Here is a 23,782-nt window from a genome sequence, read left to right as displayed (position 1 = left end):
TGTATGGCTCAAAAAGATTTTCAAGATACAGCTGACACATACTTATTTAAAGCAGTGCCTCACTTACTACGTTGCAGTATAGTAACTAAGACAGACCCTCAGAAATTACTTTTCTTTGTATCATATCCTATTCTGTTTTTTATTTTTTGTATAATGAGAAGCAACAATATTTTGTGTAAGTAAAACTCACTGATAATCTCAAAATATCATATCAGCTAGTGCAACAGCCAGAAAACACTTTTACTGAAATAATATGTATATATATATATATATATATATATATATATATATATATATATATTAAAAGAAATAGGCTTTAGTTGCTATTGCTTGTTTTCATTAATGTTTTTGGAAATGGGAATGAACAGAGAAATGGTGCAAAGTTAGGCAGTGACAAGAAGAAGCCAAAATGCAAGGTAACTTATAAACTGAATAATTGATGGCATGACTCTGTAAGACGAAGGATATACGTCAGAAGAGAAAGGAAAGACCGTGTGTATTTTATGAGTAAGGCGTGTTCTGCTCTTCCCAACCCACCACTGGTTACAGGCTCTCCAGAAAAGGCAGTGGCCCATTACCAACAGGCCATCAAACTTAGCCCAAGTCATCACGTAGCCATGGTGAACCTGGGGAGACTCTACAGATCTCTGGGAGACAATAGTGCGGCTGAAGAATGGTATAAACGGTAAAGTTGTTTTTCTTTACTTTGTAAGTTGCCCAGAGCCCTCTGCAATCCCCCATCATTTAAAATTTTTTTTTTTTAAATATAGTTGACGTACAATATTATATTAGTTTCAGGTGTGCAACATAGTGATTCTACATTGATATACCTTACAATGTGATCACCATGATGTCTAGTAACATCTATCACTGCTCAGTTATTATGCTATTATTGACTATATCATCCAATTTTTAGTTACTTGGAACAGACATACTCTCAGAACACTAGTAAATGTTGCCAATACAGGCAGTACAGATTCTCATCTCCAAAGATAACAATGTAACACTCTAAATGGTGTCCCCATTAATGACGTTTTTTGCCTGGAGGTTAGAACATGGTGCTAAACCAAGGTTGGAATTTATTCCCACTTGAACTAGTCCACTGTTTTCTGAAGTTATGGACTACAACCCAAACCACAAATAGCAGTTTCCAAAACGGATATAGATGAAATACTGTACATACATCAAAACGAGTCTATCGCCATTCACGGAAAAGATCCTTAGGGCTCAGTTTCCATATTGGTTGGTCACTAGAGAATTCTTATGGTCAGAGGGTGACACCATGATCTTTTTTTTTTTTTTTTGTCAACATTCTTCTTGATATAAAAACAAAGACCACATTGCAGCAAAGTATCAAACCTGGACACAGGCATCCCTTCCTCTACGTCTTAACCTTTGGAAATGTACTTCTTAGAAGAAAAGTTTTAACTCGTGTTTCTCAACACTCAGTGCCCTGCAGGTGACACGCAAAGCTGAGATATTATCACCCTTGGGAGCACTGTATTACAACACTGGCCGCTATGATGAGGCTCTGCAGATTTACCGGGAAGCGGCGGCACTTCAGCCTTCTCAAAGGGAACTCCGCCTGGCACTGGTGAGTAGGTGGACTAAAGAAAATGAAGCTGGAAACAAACGCACAACATGCAGTACAGGGAGCCGTAGGCGGGAAGCCTCAGAACGGGAACTGGAATGAGATAATATATCCATTTACGAATATTCATATAACCAATGTTAGAGCTCTTCACAAAAGACATGGGTGCTAAAAATACTTTTAAGAGTTTGTTTTGAAATAATTTCAAGCTCACAAAAATTTGCGAGATTTTTTAAATAACTCCCATATATACCTTTTCATCCATATGGATCAGTTTTTAGCATTTTGATGCATTTGTTTATCACCCCGTCATGTATGTATGTTTGTGTGTATGTACATATATGTATATAAAGAGGGTGCCAAAAAAATGTATACACATTTAAAGAAAGGAAAACTGTATTAAAATTGTAGTATTCAATATACTGGTAACAAAAGATGAATACAAGTCACGTTTGACTTGTGCAATTACAAGAGGTGCACAAAGTGGTTACCATCAGCATCCAGACACTTCATTACAGTGAACTACTGTCTGAGCAACAGTGACCAAAGTGTTGAGTTCATTTTTTTGGCACCCCTGTTATGTGCATGTTTAGGCATCAATGGGTGCGCATATACATTTTAATACATGTTGCTTTTTCCTGAGCCATGTGAGAATTATAGGTCTCATACCTCTTATTTCCAAATACTTCAGCGATAGTTCCTACAAACAAGGACATTCTGTAACATAACCACAGTATAGTTATCAAATGCAAGACAATTAATAATAATATTTTTTTATTTTAATTGCTGGGTTATTACTCTTCTTTTTCCTTAGAGTTGCAATAAATAAAACTTATTACAAACAGTATTCTGTTCAAATGCTGTTTGTAATAAGTTTGATTTATTGCAAATAAATGGTTTCATGGGAAACCATTTCTCTTTTGACATATTTAGTAAATTTTTTAGAAAAGGCAGTCATTTCATTGGATATCTTTGATGCTCCTGCCATTCATGCAGAAATGCATGCACGTACCTAAATAAAGAAAGCAAGAAACAAAAGGAAAAAAAAAAAAATGAAAGCATATAAGCTGTGGTAATTCAGCCCTCTCTGTGAGTCACAAATAGATGCTGAGCACTTTCATCTGGGGTGTTTCCTGAATGCCTCTCCTCAGGGATGCTTTATTTGACAGAGAAATAACAAAGTGTCTTCTGAGCTAAGTCTGTGTGGTTTTGCAGGCTCAGGTTTTGGCCATGATGGGTCAGACAAAAGAAGCTGAAAAGATGACCAGTCACATTGTGTCAGAGGAGACTGGATGCCTTGAATGCTATCGCCTGTTGTCAGCCATCTACAGCAAGCAAGAGCTCCATGACAAGGTAGAGAGGACACTGTATGGAGTTTAGATTCGTGGGCAGAAAATGGGCTGTGCCTAAGTGGCTCTCCAGTCTGCCCAGTTACAAGGCTGGCAGTCTTAAATATCGTCAGTTTGCATATGTTATCTTATGGGTACCTTAAGATAAGATACCCCCTTAACTCCTAGTGGTCCCCTTGAAATAATATTTTCTTGGCTCATCCTTGGTTTGAAGATTTTATGTGGTATTATCTCAGTTTGTTTTCAGATAACTCTATAAAGACTGACATTTGTATGTGTTATCATTTTTCGTGTTCCTCCAAATATATTGTTTATAGAATCCCCATAACAAGCCTGTAAGGCAGGTCAGTGACCTGTGTGGCAACTGTTATTGCTTCTCCCCATTTGAAAAGTCACATAACCAGTAAATTCATGAACTGGCTCAACAAAATACTGGGGGTGCCAAAAAAACATATACACATGACTTGTATTCATCTTTTGTTATTGGTATATACTGAGTATTGCAATTCTAATACAGTTATTTCCTTTCTTAAAATGTGTATATATATTTTGGGCACCCTCTGTATTGGTTAGAGGCTGGCTATATGCCAGACACTGTGATAGGCACCAGGAATAAAATGGTACAAGACACCCCCAAAAAGTCATTGCCCTTGTCCACAGAGCTGACAGGAGAAGAGGAGACAGAGATTAAACAAGTCATCACGAAACCAATGTAGATTATATCTGTGCTCAGTGATATCCTGAAGAGGAACATTCTCTCCAACAAGGATATAATCGTGAGACTTGAGTGGCCTACAGAGTGACGTGACAGTGAGGACAGAGTGATGAATAGGAGTTATTAGGCAAACAGGGACAGTGAAGAGAGTGCCAGGCAAGAGACAGCACGTGCAAAGGCCCTGTGGCAACAGTGAGTGGCCTTTCTGAAGGATGGGCGTGATGGAGCAGGCTGCACTATGGGATGCAGCCGCAAAGGTTGCTGGGGACTAACCCCCAAGACTTGGGACCAGGACAGAGTCTCTCCTTATCCTGGGAGAAGCTTTGGGGTTTTAAGGAGAAGGGCAATATTATCAGATTTGTGCTTTGACGGGATCTTGGGCTGCACGGGTGGGGCAGTGGGTGCTGCAGGCAGAGTGGGCACCGGGACCTAAGAGGAGGCTGTTGGAGGGGCCAGACTAAGATGTGCTCAGGGCAAGACAGTCAGCCCTAGATTTTGTTTTCTTTCCACTGGGTTATAAAACTTTCCTTTAAAGTGATCAGGGAGATTTCAGTGTCAATATAAATGGGAAACCTGGAGTAAAGGGAAATTATTTTGTTAAAGCTACATTATTTCTCAATGAAAACATCAGAGAGAATGAAGAATGTGTTTTGATTGTCACTCACCACACCAGCTAATACATAAGAACAAAAAGTATAAATTTTATCATTTAAATTAGTTTTTTTTTTTTTAGTCTGTATTTATTGTTTTAATTTCCAACCTGTGCAGGCACTTGATGCGATAGACAAGGCTCTCCAGCTGAAGCCAAAGGACCCAAAAGTCATATCTGAGCTTTTTTTCACAAAAGGCAACCAATTAAGGGAGCAGAACCTTCTGGACAAAGCTTTTGAGGTACAAACACAATAAAATTAAATCCGTATGTTATTAAATCAATAGATTAAAATTAACATTCCCTCAATCTTTAATGAAGCATATACTGTAAAATCTAAACTCATTAGCATGTTTGTGAATTTTCTAATTAATTGACATGATGTTATATTTTTATTTTTTATAATTCAGCCTCTGGTTTTTGACTGTTCGGAGTTCTGCAGTATTTCCGCATCATTTTCTGAATTATCACCTTTAACTTGATCTTTGAAGCATTCCATATTTTGCCTGCTGCAAACTACTTTCTCTTCTCTCCCTCTCTTGCTTTCTTTCTCTCTGTGTCTTCAGTAAGCTTCTATACCAGCTGCTCTAGTGCCTGAATAGCTTTGGGCGTTTCTACACCCTCCCTTTGTTACACCCTCTCCACCCCCACCCCAAACCCTCTGCAGATTCCCGCTCATCTACCAACACGTAGCCTGTGTCTTCCTCTCTCAGGAAGCCCTCTGTACCGTCCTTTTCCCCGGTGACTTTGTTTCCTCTGAACTCTTCAAACACTGTCTCTAACAGTCATTTGAAAGTATTACATATTATAACGTACTCTTACCCACCCCCCACACATGTGTGCATGTAGTTTAGCTCTCCAGTTAGATTGGACTTTTTCTTGTAGAGAGGGCAATTCTATGTTCTAAAACATAGTATGTTGCATCTTTTAGGTGTCCAATATCTACTGCTTTGGAATACAATTGATACACGATTTGAAATAAAAAAGACATTTACAAACGTAGATAGAAATACTACAGAAATACCATACATTTTCTTTGTGCCTGGTAAAGCCACAAGTTAGACTTAATGAAGTAAAAAAAAATTACACTAAATATATCATGGGAAAGTCAAATTTCAAATGATGTAATTGTTTTTGAAAATAAATAGTGAGTGGCCTTTAAAATATTATAAGAAAACCCATGTAAAGGTATTCAGAAAACCTAATCTGATGTGAACCCTTAAAACAGTAGTGGTGGCATATTTGAGGCAAAAATTGTGCATTTTTCTCTGCGTTGTGCACATTTTCAATGCTATTATTCTTAAGTAATTTATAACTAACATGACAGTTTAATGATTAAGTAATCATTTAAATATGAATATTTATATGGGATCTATATCTATCTGTATCTTACACATTGTACAGAAAACAAAAGTATGTTCTAGTTGCTTGGCCAGTGGATCAAATAATCATCATAGAGTAGCCAGATTGGTGAAGAGTAGATGTAGGGCCACTGACTAGTAAGAGCAGCTAAAACGTGTTAGCACCTTTATTTTATTCCCGTGTATTAAGTAATGTGATCGAAATAACACTCATATAAGAAAGACATGGTCATTGTCTCCATTTACAGTTGAATAAAGTGAGACTCAAAGGTTGTGTAACTTGCTCAAGGTCACACAGAGGATAAGAAACGGAATGAGGAATTGACTCTACATCCCACCTACACTGCATCTCGTCTCTGCTGATAAAAATGAAGACACACTCCTCAGCTTTATTTTAGCAGCTTTTTAAAATCATACAGTTTTTTTTTTTTTTTTAACATGCTCTTTCTTCTAAAACTGAAATAAGAGGAGGAATGAACAGATTCTCATTACTTTATAGATCTGTTCCGTGGAATTCTTGCTAGTGAAGATAGCAAGGAGCATTAAACTAGACACACACATACTTATACTTAGTTTTGTAGTTGAATGCTTTGTAAAGGCAAGACCGGGAGCCTTTAGTTTTATTTAAGGTGACCGCTCTTAAAACCAAGACTCAGTGGTGAGCTTGCCTTTGATGCAAAACAGCATGCAAAATATGAACAATATACCTCACAGATATTATTTTTAATGGAATGCATGTTATTCAGGAAAAAAAAGTATTTGAGGGTTAGGTAATTTTCTTCAAACACTGAAAATCTTTCCTATGGCAGAAGAAAAAGAAAAGCTTTCTAATGATTAAAACCATCCCCTAATCAAATAGGTGTCTTTAAACAAGTAATGAGCACCCTGTCACTGCACAACTTTAAGCATAGGCTGAATAACCAACTCAGTGACATTGTGAAAGGGGCTACTGCAGTGGACTTAAGCTATTCAGGAAACTACTGTAAGATTCTGTGATTATAAAAAATTTTTCTTACAAACTCCATTTATAGTGAAAAAGGCCAAAAAGCACCATTTTCTTGCAGATCAAGGGCCGTGGGAAATGATGCACTATAATAGAAATTACCCGGATTCCCTGCAGGCATCTACAGTCTCTTTGAGTCCAAACGTTAGCTCTGCAAGAAAATTACACATTTCAGTTTCCTCCACCTTACGATGATCAACTTTATAAAATAATAGTGGACTAGAAGTGGCATTCATTTTCTGAACCATTTAAATTTTCGCATAATGAAGAAAGTGGTTTCTACAATTATGTAGTGTTAAAGACGGGTTCTTGTTTCCTGACCTGAAGATATTTCTTATGTATTTAGAGTTATAAAGCAGCCGTGGAACTAAATCCAGATCAAGCGCAGGCCTGGATGAATATGGGTGGAATCGAACACATCAAGGTAGGAGAATAATTCACTTCCAGTCGAACTGGGTTTTTCCCTTTGTGTTTTGTCTTTTCTATTTTTCTTCTCTCTTAAAAGATTGAGAATCTATTATTATGTTCCTCTTTGAATTATTTGAATACGAAACACATAGTTGTTTAAAAGCAAAATTAGCACCATTTATGTTCACTTTGTATTATCTAGACATTTAATATCATGAAGCCATTTAAAAATAAATCCATATAAATATTGTAATAACTATGTATGGTGTCAAATGGGTGCTAGATTTTTGGGGGGTAGTAGGAGGGGGTTGAGGGACAGGGTGAAAAAAAAGAAAAAAATGAACAAGAATAAATAAACAAACAAATAAATCTATATAAATTAGATTCCATGATTGTATTTGTCATAAAGAAAATCATGTGTACTCAAGAGAAATATCATCACAGAGCAGATAAAATCTGCTTATGTGAACTAAAGCCTTGTTGGAGTTTAGTGTAGCTTATTTCCTGCAGTTTAACTTGCTGTCAAGAGAAAGTGTTACTTTAAATATTACTTTACTATTTCTTACACCTAATGTATCTTTTGTTCCCTAACCTTTTACTGAAAAACACGTTTGCTTGTTTGTGTCTGGTTTGTTTTGTTTTTTCAAAAGAAAAAGCTAACTTTAGGTGAATTATTGAAAATGACCCTTGGGGGGACTATTATCTACAACTAATGAAGTCAGAGATTCATTGTCATTCATTCCTTCACCCATTCATTTGACAAGCGTTTATAGAGGCTATCCTATGTGCCAGGTACTCCTCTAGGCACTGGGAATATAGCAGTGAATAAATAAGCCCAAAATTCCTGTCCTCATAGAGCTAACATTCTCGTAGGGGGAGACAGGCAATAAACAAACAAACAAACAAACAAGCACATACATACATGCATATATACACACGTAAAATACATCAGATGGTAATAAGAGCTATGGAGAAAAAAAATGGGAGAAAGAAAATAGGAGTGTCGGAGTAAGGGCTAAAATTTTAAATTAAGGTGGTTAGGGAAAGCCTCAGTTAATGAGTGATATTTGAGCAGAGATCTGAAGAGAGGAAGCCGTGTGGCAAAATAGGGAATGAGTACGTGCAAAAGTCCTGAGGTGCAAGTGCGCTTGCTGTGTTTGGAGACTAGGGTGGAGGCAAGTGAGAGAAAAATGGTAGAAGTTGGGGTTAGAGATGTCACAGGGCCAGCTCGATCATGAGGGTCTTGAAGGGGACTGTGGGGCCTTTGACTTTTATGCCAAATGAGTTGGGGTCCTTGGAGGCCTTTGAGCAGAGAAATGCCATGGTATGACATGTTTTTAAAGGAACACTCTTCTTTAGTGAACTTATTTTCAGACCCATATCAGTCTTTACCCTGATAAAATGCAACATGGTGATTAGAATTTAAACAGAGGCCTAATAGGGTTTACTATTAAGAGGAAACTGGTCACTTTCATAAACACAAAAAAACAAAAAGGTGATCCTTGACTGTAGAGAAGGGAGGGGACAATGGGAGAGTTACTTTGAAACCATTGCCCTTAATCTAATAAAGGACCATAGATGGTGAATCCAAGTATGACATCTGTCAGAACCGAATAACCAGAGCTCTGATCCTAAAGATATTCTAGGGTGTCAAAGAAGGAGTTTACTCTTAAAATAGTAACATTATAATTTGAAATAATTTAATAGTATATTAAATGGTTATATTTTCAAACAATATACTCAATATGTTTTTAGATGGAGTGAACCTGCATTTAAAGCCATGAGTGCAATTGTTAATTAGGAAAAGTAAACTAAATATACTCAAGAGTGTCCAAAAAGTCTGTAACTACAGAGAAATAGTGCATTTATTGTACTATTTGAGATTAACAAGTGAGCACATTACTTTAAATTCAGTGGTACTTCCCCTTGACACGATGGCTGGAAGGTAAAGAAGGATCTATTGAGTGTTTTATTTTAAAGCGTAACAAACACACTGATAAAAACAATCAGTGTATATTGTTTTTTTATCTTTGTTGACATCACATATTAAGTTAAACAATATAAAATTGTCACGTTTGTAGTTTTAGAATGGTCTAATATCAATGAATCGTATGATGTAACCAATATACATATATAGACGAGGCATATGGCTTGGATGTGTTCCTTTTTTATTTATTTATTTTATTTTATTTAGGTATAGTTGGCATACAGCATTATATTAGTTTCAAGTGTACGATATACTGATGTGACATTTATGTACCTTACAATGTGATCGTCATGTCTGGTAACTATCTGTCACTATACAAAGTTATCACAATATTATTGACGACGTTCCCTGTGGATGTGGTCATTCTGATGTCACCATTAGGGTACAAGATTATCATTATGAGGCCTTCAAGACAAGTCATCTACTTTCTGTGTCTTTTTCATTGCCAGGTAGTGTGTGCATCAGGCAGTGTTACCCTATTCCTGAGCCTCACTCCTTACCTGAGGCTGGGTGAAGCTTCGGAAGGACTGAGGGCTATGGTAAGGGTGAGAGTTGGATTAAGGCTTCGCAAGGAGGTGACACAGAGAGATGGTAGAAGGGAGTTGTCTCTTACTCATACTGTTTGGTAATAAAAGATGGTATTTTTTATAGAGTTGTATATAGGATAAAATGGATGGACCAAAAACACAGCAATACATTCTTTAGAATCAAAGAGTTGCATCAACTGGGCCATATCACAAAGTGCTATTTTTAATACTGCCTTATGACATTGGTGCATTTTCTAGAATGGCACTGTCCAATAGAACTTTCTGTGATGCTGGAAATGTTCTATGTCTGTACTGTCCAAGGCACTACACACTAGCTAGCCACATGTGACTGCTGAGTATTTGAAATGTGGTAGGTGCAACTGAGCGACTGAATCCTTAATTCATCATAATTAATTTAAACTTGAATAGCCACATATAACCAGTGGCTGTCACACTTGACAGAACATTTCTAGAAATTGGATAATTCAAATTCCCTACCTAGCATCTACAAATAGCGTACATTGAATTAAATGATATAACTTGTTTCTTAAAATAAAGCTTCCGGTTTAATCAAAGAAAGGACAATTTGAGAGAGAGAAAATAACTCGCTAGTTAAACTTTGTATGAAAGGAGACAGAAAGCTGGTGATTAGAGAGATGCTAAGCACCAGGCTGAAGCCTAAATTGAGAGAAACCTCTTGGAAGAACAATTTCAAAATCAACTGCAGTGGAAACATATTTTGAGAGCACTTTAAGAGCCACAGTATTCAGTTGTCTGCCTGTGTGTGCTCAGCTTAATAAACATCAGAAGACACTTGGAAGATAAATGCTTGAGTTGAAACTAATAAGAATTGAATGTAGCAAATCCAGGTTCTCACTTGTTCAGAAGTATGTGTAGCCTCTTATCAGAGCCAGGGTTAATAATGAGAAACATCTTAATTTGTGCACATGCCAGAGCCTGGATTCCCAATGAACAATTTCCTGTTCTGTCATTTCCACTCTCCTTTGCACCTATAGGACAAGTGAAATGCTGATATGACAGGTGAATGCTATAAGAAACAGACAGCGTTTACACAGAGCCTGGATAGTCACTTAATACTAACGATAATGATAGTATCAGACTGAGTTTCACTATGTGTCAGGTAGTGTCTAAGCTCTTGACACATATTATTATAACTCATTTGGAAAATAGTTTCTATTAGTTGCTATTGCTACATAGTACTGTTATTCCAAAAGATTCTGTTAGAAATTGTGATGGAAATTTAGAAAGTAACCAGTTTTCATGCACTTGGAACTGCAACTAAGAATAAAGTAGAGTGAAGTCACCTATTTTTGGGATGGAGATCTCTGACAATCTTATTTCGGAGACTTGGCAGTATACAGATCTGAAAGAGGGTAGACCACATAAGGAACATAAGACTTTCAGTATCAGAAAGGGGCCAGAAAAAGTTAATAATTGTGACTAATTTGCCAGAGACCGTCTGGGACCAGGTGTTTGTGGTTGCCAGTTAGGGAGGTATTGAAAAAAACAGATGGGGGACAACAGAGGATAGAGACAGGTGTTTTTAGCAGGCCAGGAGTGCTGCCTTGCGCTTTAAAAGTATCCAGCAGGTACATATTGTCAGATACCTTGAGGAATGGATAAATTTGACTCCATATTCTTATTCTTTTCATTTTATAAAAACTTACATTTGCATTAATGGTCTGTATTAGGCAAATATTACTTTTCTATTTCAAGATGAAGATGAAAATAACTCCTACCACTAAGGAGGTATTGTGGATTCCTAAACTATTTACTTTTTAATCATTACTCTTAGAGTTTCAAAAACATTTCCCTACACCTCTCTCTCTCTCTCTCTCTCTCTCTCTCTCTCTCTCTCTCTCTCTCTCTCTCTCTCTCTCTTTCTCTTTCTCTCTCTTTGTCCCTCTCCCCTACCATGGCTCTATTTGATTACAAAGGAATAGTGCTAACCCTGTGAAAACACTATGAAATGATAGCCTCACACCCTGCTTTAGTAGAATTGAAAATCTGCTTTCTGCCATTTCACCTTATAGTATAACTCTTACCCTTTACACTCTCCAGCTGGTCTGGTCCTTTAATGGGTTCTCCAAAAGTAGAAAACAGATAAGGATAGAATTACACATGCAGGCAGGGTTTCCTTATGAGGATATTAATGTTAAACTGGATGAGATAGTCTGTTTCCTAGTCGCCCCATTCTCCAACAGTGTGTTCTGATGGATCAGAATATAATTATTCTGTTCCTTTTTCTCCATAGGGAAACTATGTGTCTGCAAGAGCTTATTATGAGAGAGCCTTACAGCTGGTACCAGACAGCAAACTGCTGCAGGAAAATCTCGCCAAGTTGGATCGCCTAGAAAAACGATTACAAGAAGTTCGAGAAAAGGATCAAACGTAGCAGCTGTTGAGCTAAACTCGAGGATGGTGCTGGTGCCTCTACAAGAGGAAGAAGTGATGCAGCCGTTGCTTTCACAATCAGTGACGCTTTCCCAGTTCAGGGGTGCACATTCGGGGACACATGCTGGTAACTCTGTGCATGAGGGACTTGCATTTCCATGAAAAAAGACAAAAGAGCAAGCAAGAGCAAGGAGGTTTAAGCGGGAAGGAAAAAAAAAGAAATACTACACATTTTACAGATTTCTTTTGGCTTTAACTCCAGATTTCCCTTCATATATTTCTCTGCTTTTGCAACCCAGAGATCTAGTTTAGACTTTTATGTCCCAGAAGTACAGAAGTTGGAAATGCTATGAAGGCAGAGAGAGCATTGCTTCTTAATGAGATGAGATATTTCAAAGATGATAAATCGTCTGAGATAAGCCATTTGAGAAATTTTACCAAGAAGTGGCTCATTGAATGCTCTAGAACCAGAAAAGAGTATGTAATAGTTTTTGTAGAACCTTCCAGAATGTGTGGCGAAAAGGGCTATTGTTAAGTGAGCTTGATCTAATATTCCCCTAAATATATTGCTCGAGCCCTATTGAGTAATAAATTAAATCCCACTGTGATGTAAGCTTTTCCCATTGCATCACATATCAAAAAGGAAGCTTCTGGACTTGTGGGTGGATATTCTTATCCCTAGGGGGAAACCAAGGATTTTGGTACCTCTAATTCTTGATGGAAAATTTAAAATTATTTAAATTTTATTACAAGTATTACTAGAGTAGTGGTTCTGCTCTAAGTTTTCAGAAGTGCTTTCAAAATCATAAATGTTTCCGCTTCTACATATATTGTTATTTTGGTGGTGAAAAACATAGTATATTCTACATGAGAATTATTAAAGATATTAACTGAGAGAAATGTTCTACTTTATTATCTTAACATTTAGACATCATGAGATTTATTATTTTTTTGAAAAATATATTTAACCATGAAGGAATCTTTACAACATGTTACAGAAATGTTCATAGACTCTAAATGGAAAGCTTTATTGATCTGTCTTCCTAGGCTTAATGAGAATTTTGTGCTTAGAATATGACTGATGGGAAACCCAGAACTCTTGGTTCTGTATATGTCATTTTGGAGATTTCATGGAGAATGCTCAAAAAATCTAGGAACAAAGTCTAAATTCATAATTTAAAAATATATATATTTATATTTAATAATAAGGAAGGCAAAGTTCAGCTTACAATTTGACATTTGCTTTTTAGTGTTATTTATTTTATAACTTATGAAATATTTAATATATATGTATATATACACACACAGTTTTTTTCTTTGTACATAGTGGTTTGAATAGCAGCTTTCAAACCCGATCATATAAAAATTATATATCTAAATTACAAAGTCGTTTCATTTTAACAGCTCCTTTAAAAAGTTGTATTGATTATTCACCTGCCTAAGTTAAAGAAATTGGGGATTAGCCTTCAGTGATTGGGTGGTATTGTATTTTGGTGTAGAGTTTGAAATTGGAGCACCTGATTTTCATTTGGTCATCATTATAATCATTTTAAAAAAGGAAAGCCCACTCTGGGCGGTGCTGCTCATGGTGCTGAGGCAGGTTCCAGGGAGAAACGTCGTCTGAAAGCACACGTCTTTCCATGCTTCGCCAGGGCGCGATAGGAAAACCTTCTGTTTCTTTTCAAACCAATATCAGGAAACACTGCCTCGACTTGTTTTTATTTTTCTCAAAGTAAATCTAGATAAAAGAAGAACAAACTTTAGAAAGAGATGATATGAGGAATATTTTAAATGCAATGGATTACAGAATTTGCATTGCAATACATCTGTGTGTGTGCATCAATAATCCAGGGTTTATAGTACCACTATGATCTTCTGTTTCTAATAGCCTTTTAATGCTGTATATCATACATTTATCTAAAACTTTATTTAAAATACTTTTCTTCCCCAAAAAATATACTTCTATAATCCTAAGGCCAAGAAACCTACCACAGTACATTTGAATAATATACTGTATTACATTCTACTCCCAAAATAATATGAAGCTCTAGCTAAAACCAGTATGTAGGACTTTAATCACCACTTTTTAGAATGATCTGTAACTAAAACACACACTTAGAAAGTTGGTGCAAAAGACTGAGCCCCAAATTGTGAAAGCAATTATGCCTTACTTGAAGTGCTTCTTTTAAAGGGATGACAGTACATTTGTTGGAATAATTGAATGGCAATTACAGCTTAAAAGTCTCCAAAAGGAAAGGGTCACATGGTGTTTAGGAGACTTTTTCTGCCTTCTTTTGGGTGCTCTTCTCCTCCCCCCACTTCCTCTCTCTCTCTCTCTCTCTCTCTCTCTCTCTCTCTCTCTCTCTCTCTCTCTCGCTTATTCTGTCTGCATACCCTGGTATGTCTTTGAACATTAGAAGATAACACTGTTGCATCAGATATTTCTGTCCTGAGTTAATACCTTCCCTGAGATGTGGCCAATGAAATAATTTTCATAGATGAAATGGTGCCTATAAGAAAATAAATCACATAGTATTTTTCAGAGATATTAAGTGTATTTTGTACTGTTTTTATTCGATCTTTGTAACAGGAAATAATATGTGGTTTTCATGCTTAACGAAATAAAAACTGAGTGCCCTGGCTAGTCCTAGAGACGCACCAGGTTGCCCGTAAGAAAGCAAGCATGACTGGCCTGTGAGTTGATAGCCTGTGAGATGGAATCACAGAGCTAGCTTCATGGACGTGCATTCTATACAGTCCATCGGGGTCTTGCACTGAGATGCACTTTATGTTTGGTTGAATACTCTGCTTGAAATTCTTGTCGTGCCATGTCATATTGCTCTGGGTCCTTAAATATGTAGCAGGTCCCCAGTAGGAAGGAAGGTGGCTGTAGACAAGACAGGAGTTGCTTCCGTCTGGCTGGATACTTGATCCAGTGAGCAGAGTTTCATTGGTGACTTTTCCCCTGAGCAACGTGTGCTACTTTTTCTCAGTTACATTAGAGTTCCACGTGCACATATCTGCCCCCGCCTACTGCCAATCTGTCTAACCCATCCTTCCGTCCTCCCTAGAACCAGTTCTTTTTGCCTTCAAAATCCCCGTGAGTGGCAGGCCTTTAATATGTCCTTGGACATAGGGGCCACGAGAATGGCTTTACAAGCTTATTTCAACCTTAAGAATTAGTCAGGATTTTAAAAACGATTCAGATGTTTTCAATTTGTTAATGGCATTCATACAACTTGGTTCTGTGATGTAACACAGGTGAACTAAACCAAAGATTCAAATACCCTGGAGGAAAAGAAGTTTTATTTACGTGAATCCCTATTTCAATGTGCAGCTAGGCTGAAGATCCACTGCAGGCCAACAATTTTAATGGGAGTTTATGACTTTTACAAGAGATGTTTATAATCTTTTACATTTTTTTACTTTTAAATCTAGATGAAAACGAGTCACAGAATTCTAAAGAATGATTTATGGCACAGTTGGTTGGTTGAGGCTATCGTTCCAAGATTGACAAACAGGTGGGTTGGGTGGGGTAGTTTTGCACTTGTGGCAATTGGATTATGAGCTGACCTTATATTTACAGAATTCTTTGTTCTCAAGATGGAGAGGAATAGCCTTGCCATTTACATCAACCCAGACAAGGTGCCAGTATATAAAACTCATATTTTTCTATGACTCAGAGAAGGTGTCCATGACATAGAGTTTATGCTTCGACCCGTGTCTCTCTTTCTTTGGGTTATGTGCACATCAGCTTTTGTTAGTTATTTCTTAATTGTCCTCTTTAGAATCAGTTTAAAAAAATTTTTTGCTCTGATTTGTGATGGATTTGCACCTTAGATTAATAAATTTATAGGACATTAGTAACAACATTCAAAGCCAATAAAGTTATAGAGGGTTTGTTTTTAATTTTTCCATCATTTCCACATCACATTTACTTTGATTAAATTGTATGTTGATATTTCCCAATAATAATAAAACTAATCTAAATAGCATCTGTTGACATTTTAAAATACCTTTCAGATTTTATGTTTAGGTTGCAATTAAGATAAAAGCTTACAACACCAAAAATACATAGGGAAATATTACAACTTTTTATGAGTCGTCTTGAAGTTTTGGGTGTAAAAGAAAAATATGTTGAACAATTCTTCCAAAAATAGCACTTCCTCATTATTTTTTTTGTGTTTAGTAGCCATGTAACTTGAGAAGAAATAAAGTAACTGCAATCAAAAGCATGGTTTATTATCAGTAAAATAAAATGGCACAACAGAATTGATGATATTCATATCTATCAATTGGCTCATGTAAAAATGTTCTACTTTTATCACCAAGGATCCTTTCAGTTAAAAACTTTAGGGTATGGAACTCATAAAATTAGCACCCTTCACTATATACAGTCATTATTAGTTTGTGAGTTTAGCTCACCATTTACCCCAAACTGGAAAGAGATGTCCATACCCAGAAATACAGGAGTTCCTTCTCATTCTCAGTGGTGCACGTGTTGTGTATGTGTGTCACGTTTGGAAGGTCATGTTGCTGGTCCATAGGGGGGGTGTACCAGTTTGGGTATCAGGAGATCTGGGTTCTCAGTCTTTCTTCTGCCATTGAGGAGCTGCCTCACCCTGGGCAAGTTACCAAATGTCTCAGTCATATTTATCGCTCGTTAAAGGATTGGTTAGTTTTATGGAAATATCATGCTGTATGGTTCTCCTGAATCCAGACTGAAAGCCCTCTGCATCTGAAGACATAACCGATAAATGTTCCCCTTTGTTTTTTAGAAATGCTTAAGATAATCCACAACAACACACATACCGAACTGCCTGAGTGCTTTAACATGGCAGAGGTAACTACTCTTATTTTACAGACTGTGCATATAAAAATGAGTGATTTTATTCTGTTTCTGGGGGAAAAAATATTTTTAAAAAATTTCCTCCTAAGGAATTAAACTATCTGTAGAAGCCATGGCTTGCTTTTCTAATGTGGAAATCATTTGACTTGCTGTAACTCACACACCAATCCCTCCCTGTGTCAGGGGAAATGGCTCACATCATGTTCTTTGTTCATAATGCTTTTATTTCCTACTTTGATCAGTTGTATATAAATGTACATTTTTGTTGCTTTTGCTGTGCCAGTCAGAAATATATCTCCCATAAAGTATTTCTCCCATGTAAGTCTGAGTATGTATACTTTGCCTAAGTCTCTCCAAAATAAAATTTATGTAAATGTCTATTTTATATAAAATATGATGAAAGTAATTGTGTCTTGTTTCAATCTTTCAAGTGCTTCGTGATTAGTACCCATTGAAATCCCTGTCACTAGTAGGTGTCAGATTTAAGAATAAAAAAGACCATCTTCCTTCCTCCCCTCATTTATTCATTCATTCATTGCATTGCCTTGTTCTGTGTGCTACAAGTCTGTTCTTTTTCCCATACCCCAAAATAACTATTTCAGTACTTACTCCAGAATTCCTCCCCCCATTGTGCTGAGTGGATGCCTTCACCTCTTCTTCACAAAGTAAATAGAAGGTAGAAAACAGGTACTCACTCAATATCCTGCACTCGACAAACTCACCTGCGTCCAATTTTTGCCTGTCTCTTATTCCTGCAATGAAGTTCTTGTAGAATGAAGTTCCTCATGCCATTCCTTAACCTCTTTTTCATCTTTAACTTGTTTCTTTTGCTGGCTCTTGTCAATTCTCTTCTGTTTTAAAACATATACAGGTAACCACCATCAAAATCATTTGAAAGAAATACACTTCCTCTATTTTTTTTCATCACTAGCTGCTACCACGTCTATTTCTGTCCTTCATAGCCAAACTGTTTGAATGAATTGCCTTCACCAGTCTTTTCACTTCCATCATTCATATTCCCTTTTCATCACAATGATATCCCTCCCTGCAACAAATATTCAAATGAAACCGCTCTTTCTAAAGCCACCAGTTATCCCCTTAGTGCTGAATCTTAGGCCTTGTTGGAATTTGGAGTAAGTTTGATAGTTTAGACCAGTAGTTTAACTAGGATGGAAAAAACATTATTTGCCCATAATTTGCTCATTGCTCATGGGTTAGTCACCTAACTCTCCTAATTGTACAACTATCCTAGAGTTGGAGCTTCCATCACGAGTCTTGGAAGGCCTCTAAAACCAGATCATTATTATCCTGTCCTAATGAAGACATGATAAAGACAGGTTCCCCGTATATCACAAGTCTAATCTAGGGTAGTCCAGGGCAGGGTAGTCAGCCCTTTCCTGATGCCCTTCCTCTTCTAAAGGTACTTGCTTTTATAAATAAGAGAATACTTCTTTTCGGATACTTTATCATCTCCATAATCTTAACTTATACTTAAACCGTCATCTTACTAGCAAATTTAAAACTAAATCTAGCAACCTGGCTATTAGTTACTATGCAATTTACATTGAATGGCTCTTTTCCTATTTAATGAAAAGGCATTGTTTTGTTATGTCTGCAAGAGATGGGTCCTCTACATAAAAGGAGGAGGTCTCACTTGAGGCTGTGAGTTTTGAACTCAGGAAGCAAATGGAATTGTGCTGTAACAGGAAACAAGACAGTGCCCAACCCCCGGAAACTTCCAGGTATAAAACAAACCAGTGAACATCCTACAAAGCTGTGGGCACCACATGCAGCAGAGTGCAAAGGGACAGCTCTGTGAGCCTCATGAGTAGGTTAGCCATGAACTTCAACATTGGGGGTCCAACTGTGCTTGCACAGCACATGTTCATTTTTCCTTTCCTTCTCCCATTTTATTTTGTAAAAGCTTTGTAGTAGTTTGAATCTGACAACCTTTTGCTAAGAAGAAAGAGAAGTTTGAGTTCATTTGGAGAGTCTGATCTTTAATTGAAGAGTAATGTGCCCCTGGGGCCAGGGATGGCTATGCTAATCTTTGTGAGATCACTACAGTGAAAGCAAAACTCAAGGATAAGAGTAGTGAGGGCCATTGGTCCAGCAGCCACCATATCTAGAGATTGCCTGTACAGTGCTCAAGCCTGGATGTGCACTGCTTTATTTTCACAGAAGAGCTGTTTACCAAGTCCCCTTCCAGTGTCCCCTGAACACCCAAGCTTGAAACCCAGGAGTCATCTACTCAGTGAAACTGTCATCCAAGCTATCTTTATTTGAAATAAACATTTGAAATAAAATCTTACTCCCAAGAACGGTGCTGTCCAATAGAACTATCTCCGATGGTGGTGTTATTCTATACCTGCACTATTCAGTATGGTAGCCACTGGTCACAGGTGACTACTGAACCCTTGAAATGTAGCTAGTGTGACTGAGAAACTGAATTTTAAAATTTAATGTTAATTTTAATTTACATAACCACATATGGCTAGTGTCCACCATATTGGACAGTGTAGCTCTAGAGATTTCAGTGTAATAAGACTTGCACACAAAAATCACAGAAACTCTTTTTAGGTTCATGAGACAAGAAAGTTTGACAAGTGTGTTCCACGTCTGGGTGCCAATCACATGCTGTAAGCTTTTCACCAAAAGGTGCCTATTCACCTTCTGCTCTTTTCTGCAGTTATAGTGGTCATTGTCTCCAGCTGATTGTCACCTGTCTGATCCTGTACCTGCATTCCCTCCACCTTGACTGTCTGCTCTTTTCCTATCTGTCTGTCTACCACCTGCCTACCTCCCATGGTTTGTTTATGCTCCTACCTAAAGGAGCTTTTTTTTCTATTTTATACAAGAGTGAGACAGCTGGGCCTGGGGGATTGGTGTCTAGGTTATTTGATATGTGAAGTCTGACAATTAAGTTGGTGAACTCATCCTAGAAAAAGTGCTACATGCCTCATTGCTGAATATCACTATGGTCACTTTCGAAGTACTCCCCTTGGGAAGCTATGGACTGATACCAGTGCCAAGTCCACTCTTCAAAGCAATTTTGGAGCTCTTTTTCTGGACTGGCCATCAGAGCTGTCATTGTATTACCCTTGATGTCCTGAATGTCATCAAAATGTCTTCCTTTCAATATTTCCTTTATCTTTGGGTAAAGAAAGAAGTCATTGGGGGCCAGATCAGGTGAGTAGGGAGGGTGTTCCAATACAGTTATTTGTTTACTGGCTAAAAACTCCCTCACAGACAGTGCCGTGTGAGCTAGTGCATTGTCGTGATGCAAGAGCCATGAATTGTTGGCGAAAAGTTCAGGTCGTCTAACTTTTTCACACAGGCTTTTCAGCCCTTCCAAATAGTAAACTTGGTTAACTGTCCAGTTGGTCCAAATTCGTAACGAATAATCCCTCTGATATCAAACAAACAAAAAAAAAAAGGTTAACAACAGCATTGCAACAATTAAGTTGCGAACTTAATTGTCAGACCTGGTATGTAGACTGTCCACTTAGTCTTGCCCTCATTTTTTGATAAAATATAAATCCATTGCAAATTCTGCCTTTATTCCTCTTCCAACTTCAAGCTAAATTATTACAAAATAATATTTCTGGAAAAAATGTTGGCATGATTATCTTAGCAACGAATTCATTTAAATAATGTTAAATGATAGCTTGCACAGCTTTTGGCCCATTCTGCTGAAGCTGCGAACACTGTCATCCGGTAAAGGAATGCCAGCATGAACCCAATCTTTCATATCTACTCTGAAGGCTCTTGAGTGTCTTCAACAAGCTCCCTAGAAGCAGGGCCAATACCATTAAGTCTTCATTAAGCTTTCGGGAGTCTCCCTCCTTGCAGAAGTCAAGCGGAGAAGCCTCCCTGTGTTGTCTTGTATGGGCGACCAGCTTTCTTGACCCGAGGGCTTTGAGGCTTGGGGCACACTCTGGTGTGAGACAGAATTCACCTGCGCTGAGCCATCTAGGTCACTGATCACCTTGCTCCCGCATCTGCCTCTCATCCCGTGGGAGCGTCCCACCAGTCGCGGGAACACCTCACACCTGTCTGTAGGGCTGATGGCGGCGGCCCTGTGAAACTCCGGGCGGCCAGAGGGCGGTAGCGTCTCGGGAAGATCCTGAAAAAGACAAGCCGCGAGGCGCAGCGTGGCAGGTGCGGTCCATCGCGCAGCCCGCGGCAATAAAAGCGCTGCAGGCCGGCGGTCGGAGCCTGAGGCAGGGAGGGGGCCTGCGGCGCGTGGACTGCCTGCCTCGCTCGGTTTTCTCCACGTGCGACAGAGGAGGACGGACAAAGTCGCCACGCGTGGACGCCATGTGGGCGATGGCCAGGGCAGGTGTGCTGCTGCTGCTGCTCGCCCTGGGCCTTCCCACCTGCCCAGGTGAGCCCGGGCCTGGGCACCCAGGCTGCAGGAGGGTGAAAGCTGGGAGAGAGACTGCATGCTCCCCAGGCCAGAAGAAGAAAGGGGAGGGGGCAGTGCAGGCCCAGGTGGTCCCGAAGAAGCGCCTGGGCCAGAGTTTCCTTTTGAAATTCTCGAATTCCGGAGTTCAAGTTTTTAGGCACATCTGCGAACCCTGTGCTAAGCAGCCTCCTCCAAGGAAAAATAACCAAAGTTACTTCTAGCCAAATGTCTGTCTTCCGGGGTGGCATTTGTTGTTCTCCGTATCTTTAATAGAACCTAAACTAGGTAACGCTCACCCTCCCAGAGTAAGGCCCCCAATCAGTCACCACAGGGAGAGCTGGTGCATCCTGCCCCCAGGTCTTTTCTTGTTATGGCAGGCAGCGCAGGCTGAAAAGGGGCAGGGGAGTCATGAGGCAAGTTCTGGTCAACTCGGGGTGACTGGGGCGTTGGCCCAGGAATATCTTGAGAACAGCAAGGGGATAGTCTGCGACTGAGTGACATCAGAACACCTGTGCCAGGCCAGGAAAATATGAATGTGAAATCTTGATAAAGTGACCCTTTAAATGAGGGGCTCTGTGTGAGTGCGTGCACACAAATGCTCTCCCACATAGGACTGAAGTGTGGAATTCGAGCCGCTGATTCGAAAAGCATGGAAACTGTCTTGGAATCCAAGTTCTTCTCTAGAATTATTAGTTGGAGAAATTCAACCGTTGGTGGACATCCGTGGCAGGTCAGTATAACAAAGGCATTAATTTCTTAATGAGAGAATGATAACTTATTTCCTTTGTTTCAAATATAAAAGCTGCAGGCTAACACATAGTTTTTCTCTTGACCCCCATCGACCTCTATGCCAAAAAGTTTTCTTTCATAGGTAATATCTTACTAACCAATTAATATCAGCATCCTAAGAATGTTATATCATATTAGAAGAGTTGATTTTACATATTTCTGAAGGACACAACATTCATGGGGAGATGTGTGTTAGTTGTGTTCATAACTTTCTCCTTGAGCAGGTCTCCCTAACACTAGCGGGGCGCCATTTCTGTGGAGGAAGCTTGATTCAGGATGACCTGGTGGTCACAGCAGCACACTGCCTGATGAACCTCCATGAGTAAGTTGTGGGTTTCCCATACTTGTCAAACTTTGATTCATGGTGATCGAACTGGGAGATTTGATACTCTACTTACCTTCCAAGGTTAAATCTCAATCCCTTTTTTAATTTTGCTACCTGGTATAGTCACCCACCGACCTTCCTGATCCCCAGAAACTTCCAGGGTCTGTTCCAAGATTTCCCATGCTTCTCCGTTTCCTAACCAGAGAACCCACAGATCCCAGACAACCTCATCTATAGTTTGTGTAGTTGGGATAAGGGGAAAAGGATAATTATCTATTCTAATTAAATATCAACATCAAATGTTATATGGATGTTCCAGAGTAGTAATAATCTGAGTTTCAGTCATTAGAAGGGGAAAAAATTCTGTGGAAATAACAGATACTCAGTTAGATTCAAAGAGGGTACTAATAAGAAGAAAAGAAGGATTAGGAACAACTTTCATATCTCGTTAAAAAAAATTATAGAGCATGTATAGTCTGGTTTATGCATAAAAGAAGAAAAGGGTGCCACACTTAAGTATATTACCCAGAAAGAGAATTGGTGGTGGTGGGTGGCAGGGAGTTCACTGAATGTAAACACTCTGTGACTGAAAACCATGACTTTTTACAGATCCTTATAACTTATAGGGAAGTATGACAATTGGTAATAATCACTAATAAAGTGATTAAGTCCTTTTTAAGATTTAGAAATACTTACGAGTACATTAATCACTTTTCATTTAATTACATGGAACCAAGACAGTCTTCCTGGGGGAACAACTACTTATTGAAACATTTTTCTTTGGTTTTAGGAAGCAAATTAAGAGTCTGACTGTGATTGCTGGGGAGTACAACCTCTTTCAGAAGGATAAGCAAGAACAAAATATTCCTGTCTCAAAAATTATTATTCATCCTGAATACAGCAGACTTGGATATATGAGTTCTGATATTGCACTGCTGTATCTAAAACACAAAGTCAAGTTTGGTAAGTAAGGAGAGTTAGAATACAAAAAAATGTAATGGAGGAAACTATGTTTATTAATTCTGTTCTAGTTAATTTCTGTGTATATAATAATATAAGAATAGCTAAGTTTTGTTTCTTTTTAAGATAATTTTACTTAATGTATAAAAATCACTGTACAGGCTGTAAGTCCCAGCCACAAATTATGTCTGCTTAACTTACTCAGCATTTTAAATACTCCAGTGTCCTGGCTGGGTTATAATACAGACCATCTACCTATACTCAGCCAAGGAGTTGGGGACATTGGAAAAAATTCTCAGAGACTTCTCCTTTTTGTCATTAATGCAGACTAGAAATGTGACACTGTCTCAGCACAGGTAATCTAAACAATCTGGATAAAATATTAAAAATGTGTTTTTTAAAAACATTAGAAATAGAAATGTTCCAGTGGCCAAAAACAACGACTA

General features: G+C 38.3%; 2 protein-coding genes across 3 annotated transcripts in view; both read left to right on the top strand.

Annotated features, from left to right (window-relative positions):
- Positions 1–12,905, top strand: part of TMTC1 (transmembrane O-mannosyltransferase targeting cadherins 1) — a 230,195-nt gene extending 217,290 nt beyond the window's left edge. For both annotated transcript variants that reach the window (XM_074325861.2, XM_074325860.2), the window contains 6 exons: positions 550–685; positions 1,450–1,594; positions 2,807–2,944; positions 4,424–4,546; positions 7,015–7,092; positions 11,866–12,905. In XM_074325861.2, coding sequence (XP_074181962.2) covers positions 550–685; positions 1,450–1,594; positions 2,807–2,944; positions 4,424–4,546; positions 7,015–7,092; positions 11,866–12,006 — 761 coding nt within the window. In that variant the 3' untranslated portion in view covers positions 12,007–12,905. The remainder of the gene's footprint in view (positions 1–549; positions 686–1,449; positions 1,595–2,806; positions 2,945–4,423; positions 4,547–7,014; positions 7,093–11,865) is intronic.
- Positions 12,906–21,105: 8,200 nt separating this feature from the next.
- OVCH1 (ovochymase 1) overlaps positions 21,106–23,782 on the top strand; it is a 72,220-nt gene continuing 69,543 nt past the window's right edge. The window contains 4 exon segments of the mRNA XM_088791067.1: positions 21,106–21,241; positions 21,874–21,992; positions 22,276–22,373; positions 23,167–23,339. Of these exon segments, the coding sequence (XP_088647193.1) occupies positions 21,175–21,241; positions 21,874–21,992; positions 22,276–22,373; positions 23,167–23,339 (457 nt within the window). The 5' untranslated portion in view covers positions 21,106–21,174.

The sequence above is a fragment of the Rhinolophus sinicus genome, chromosome 1 (genome assembly GCF_057876585.1).
Source record: "Rhinolophus sinicus isolate RSI-liver-muscle chromosome 1, RSI-T2T, whole genome shotgun sequence".
In the NCBI taxonomy this organism is placed as follows: Eukaryota; Metazoa; Chordata; class Mammalia; order Chiroptera; family Rhinolophidae; genus Rhinolophus; species Rhinolophus sinicus.
This window is presented reverse-complemented; position numbering and strand designations above follow the sequence as displayed.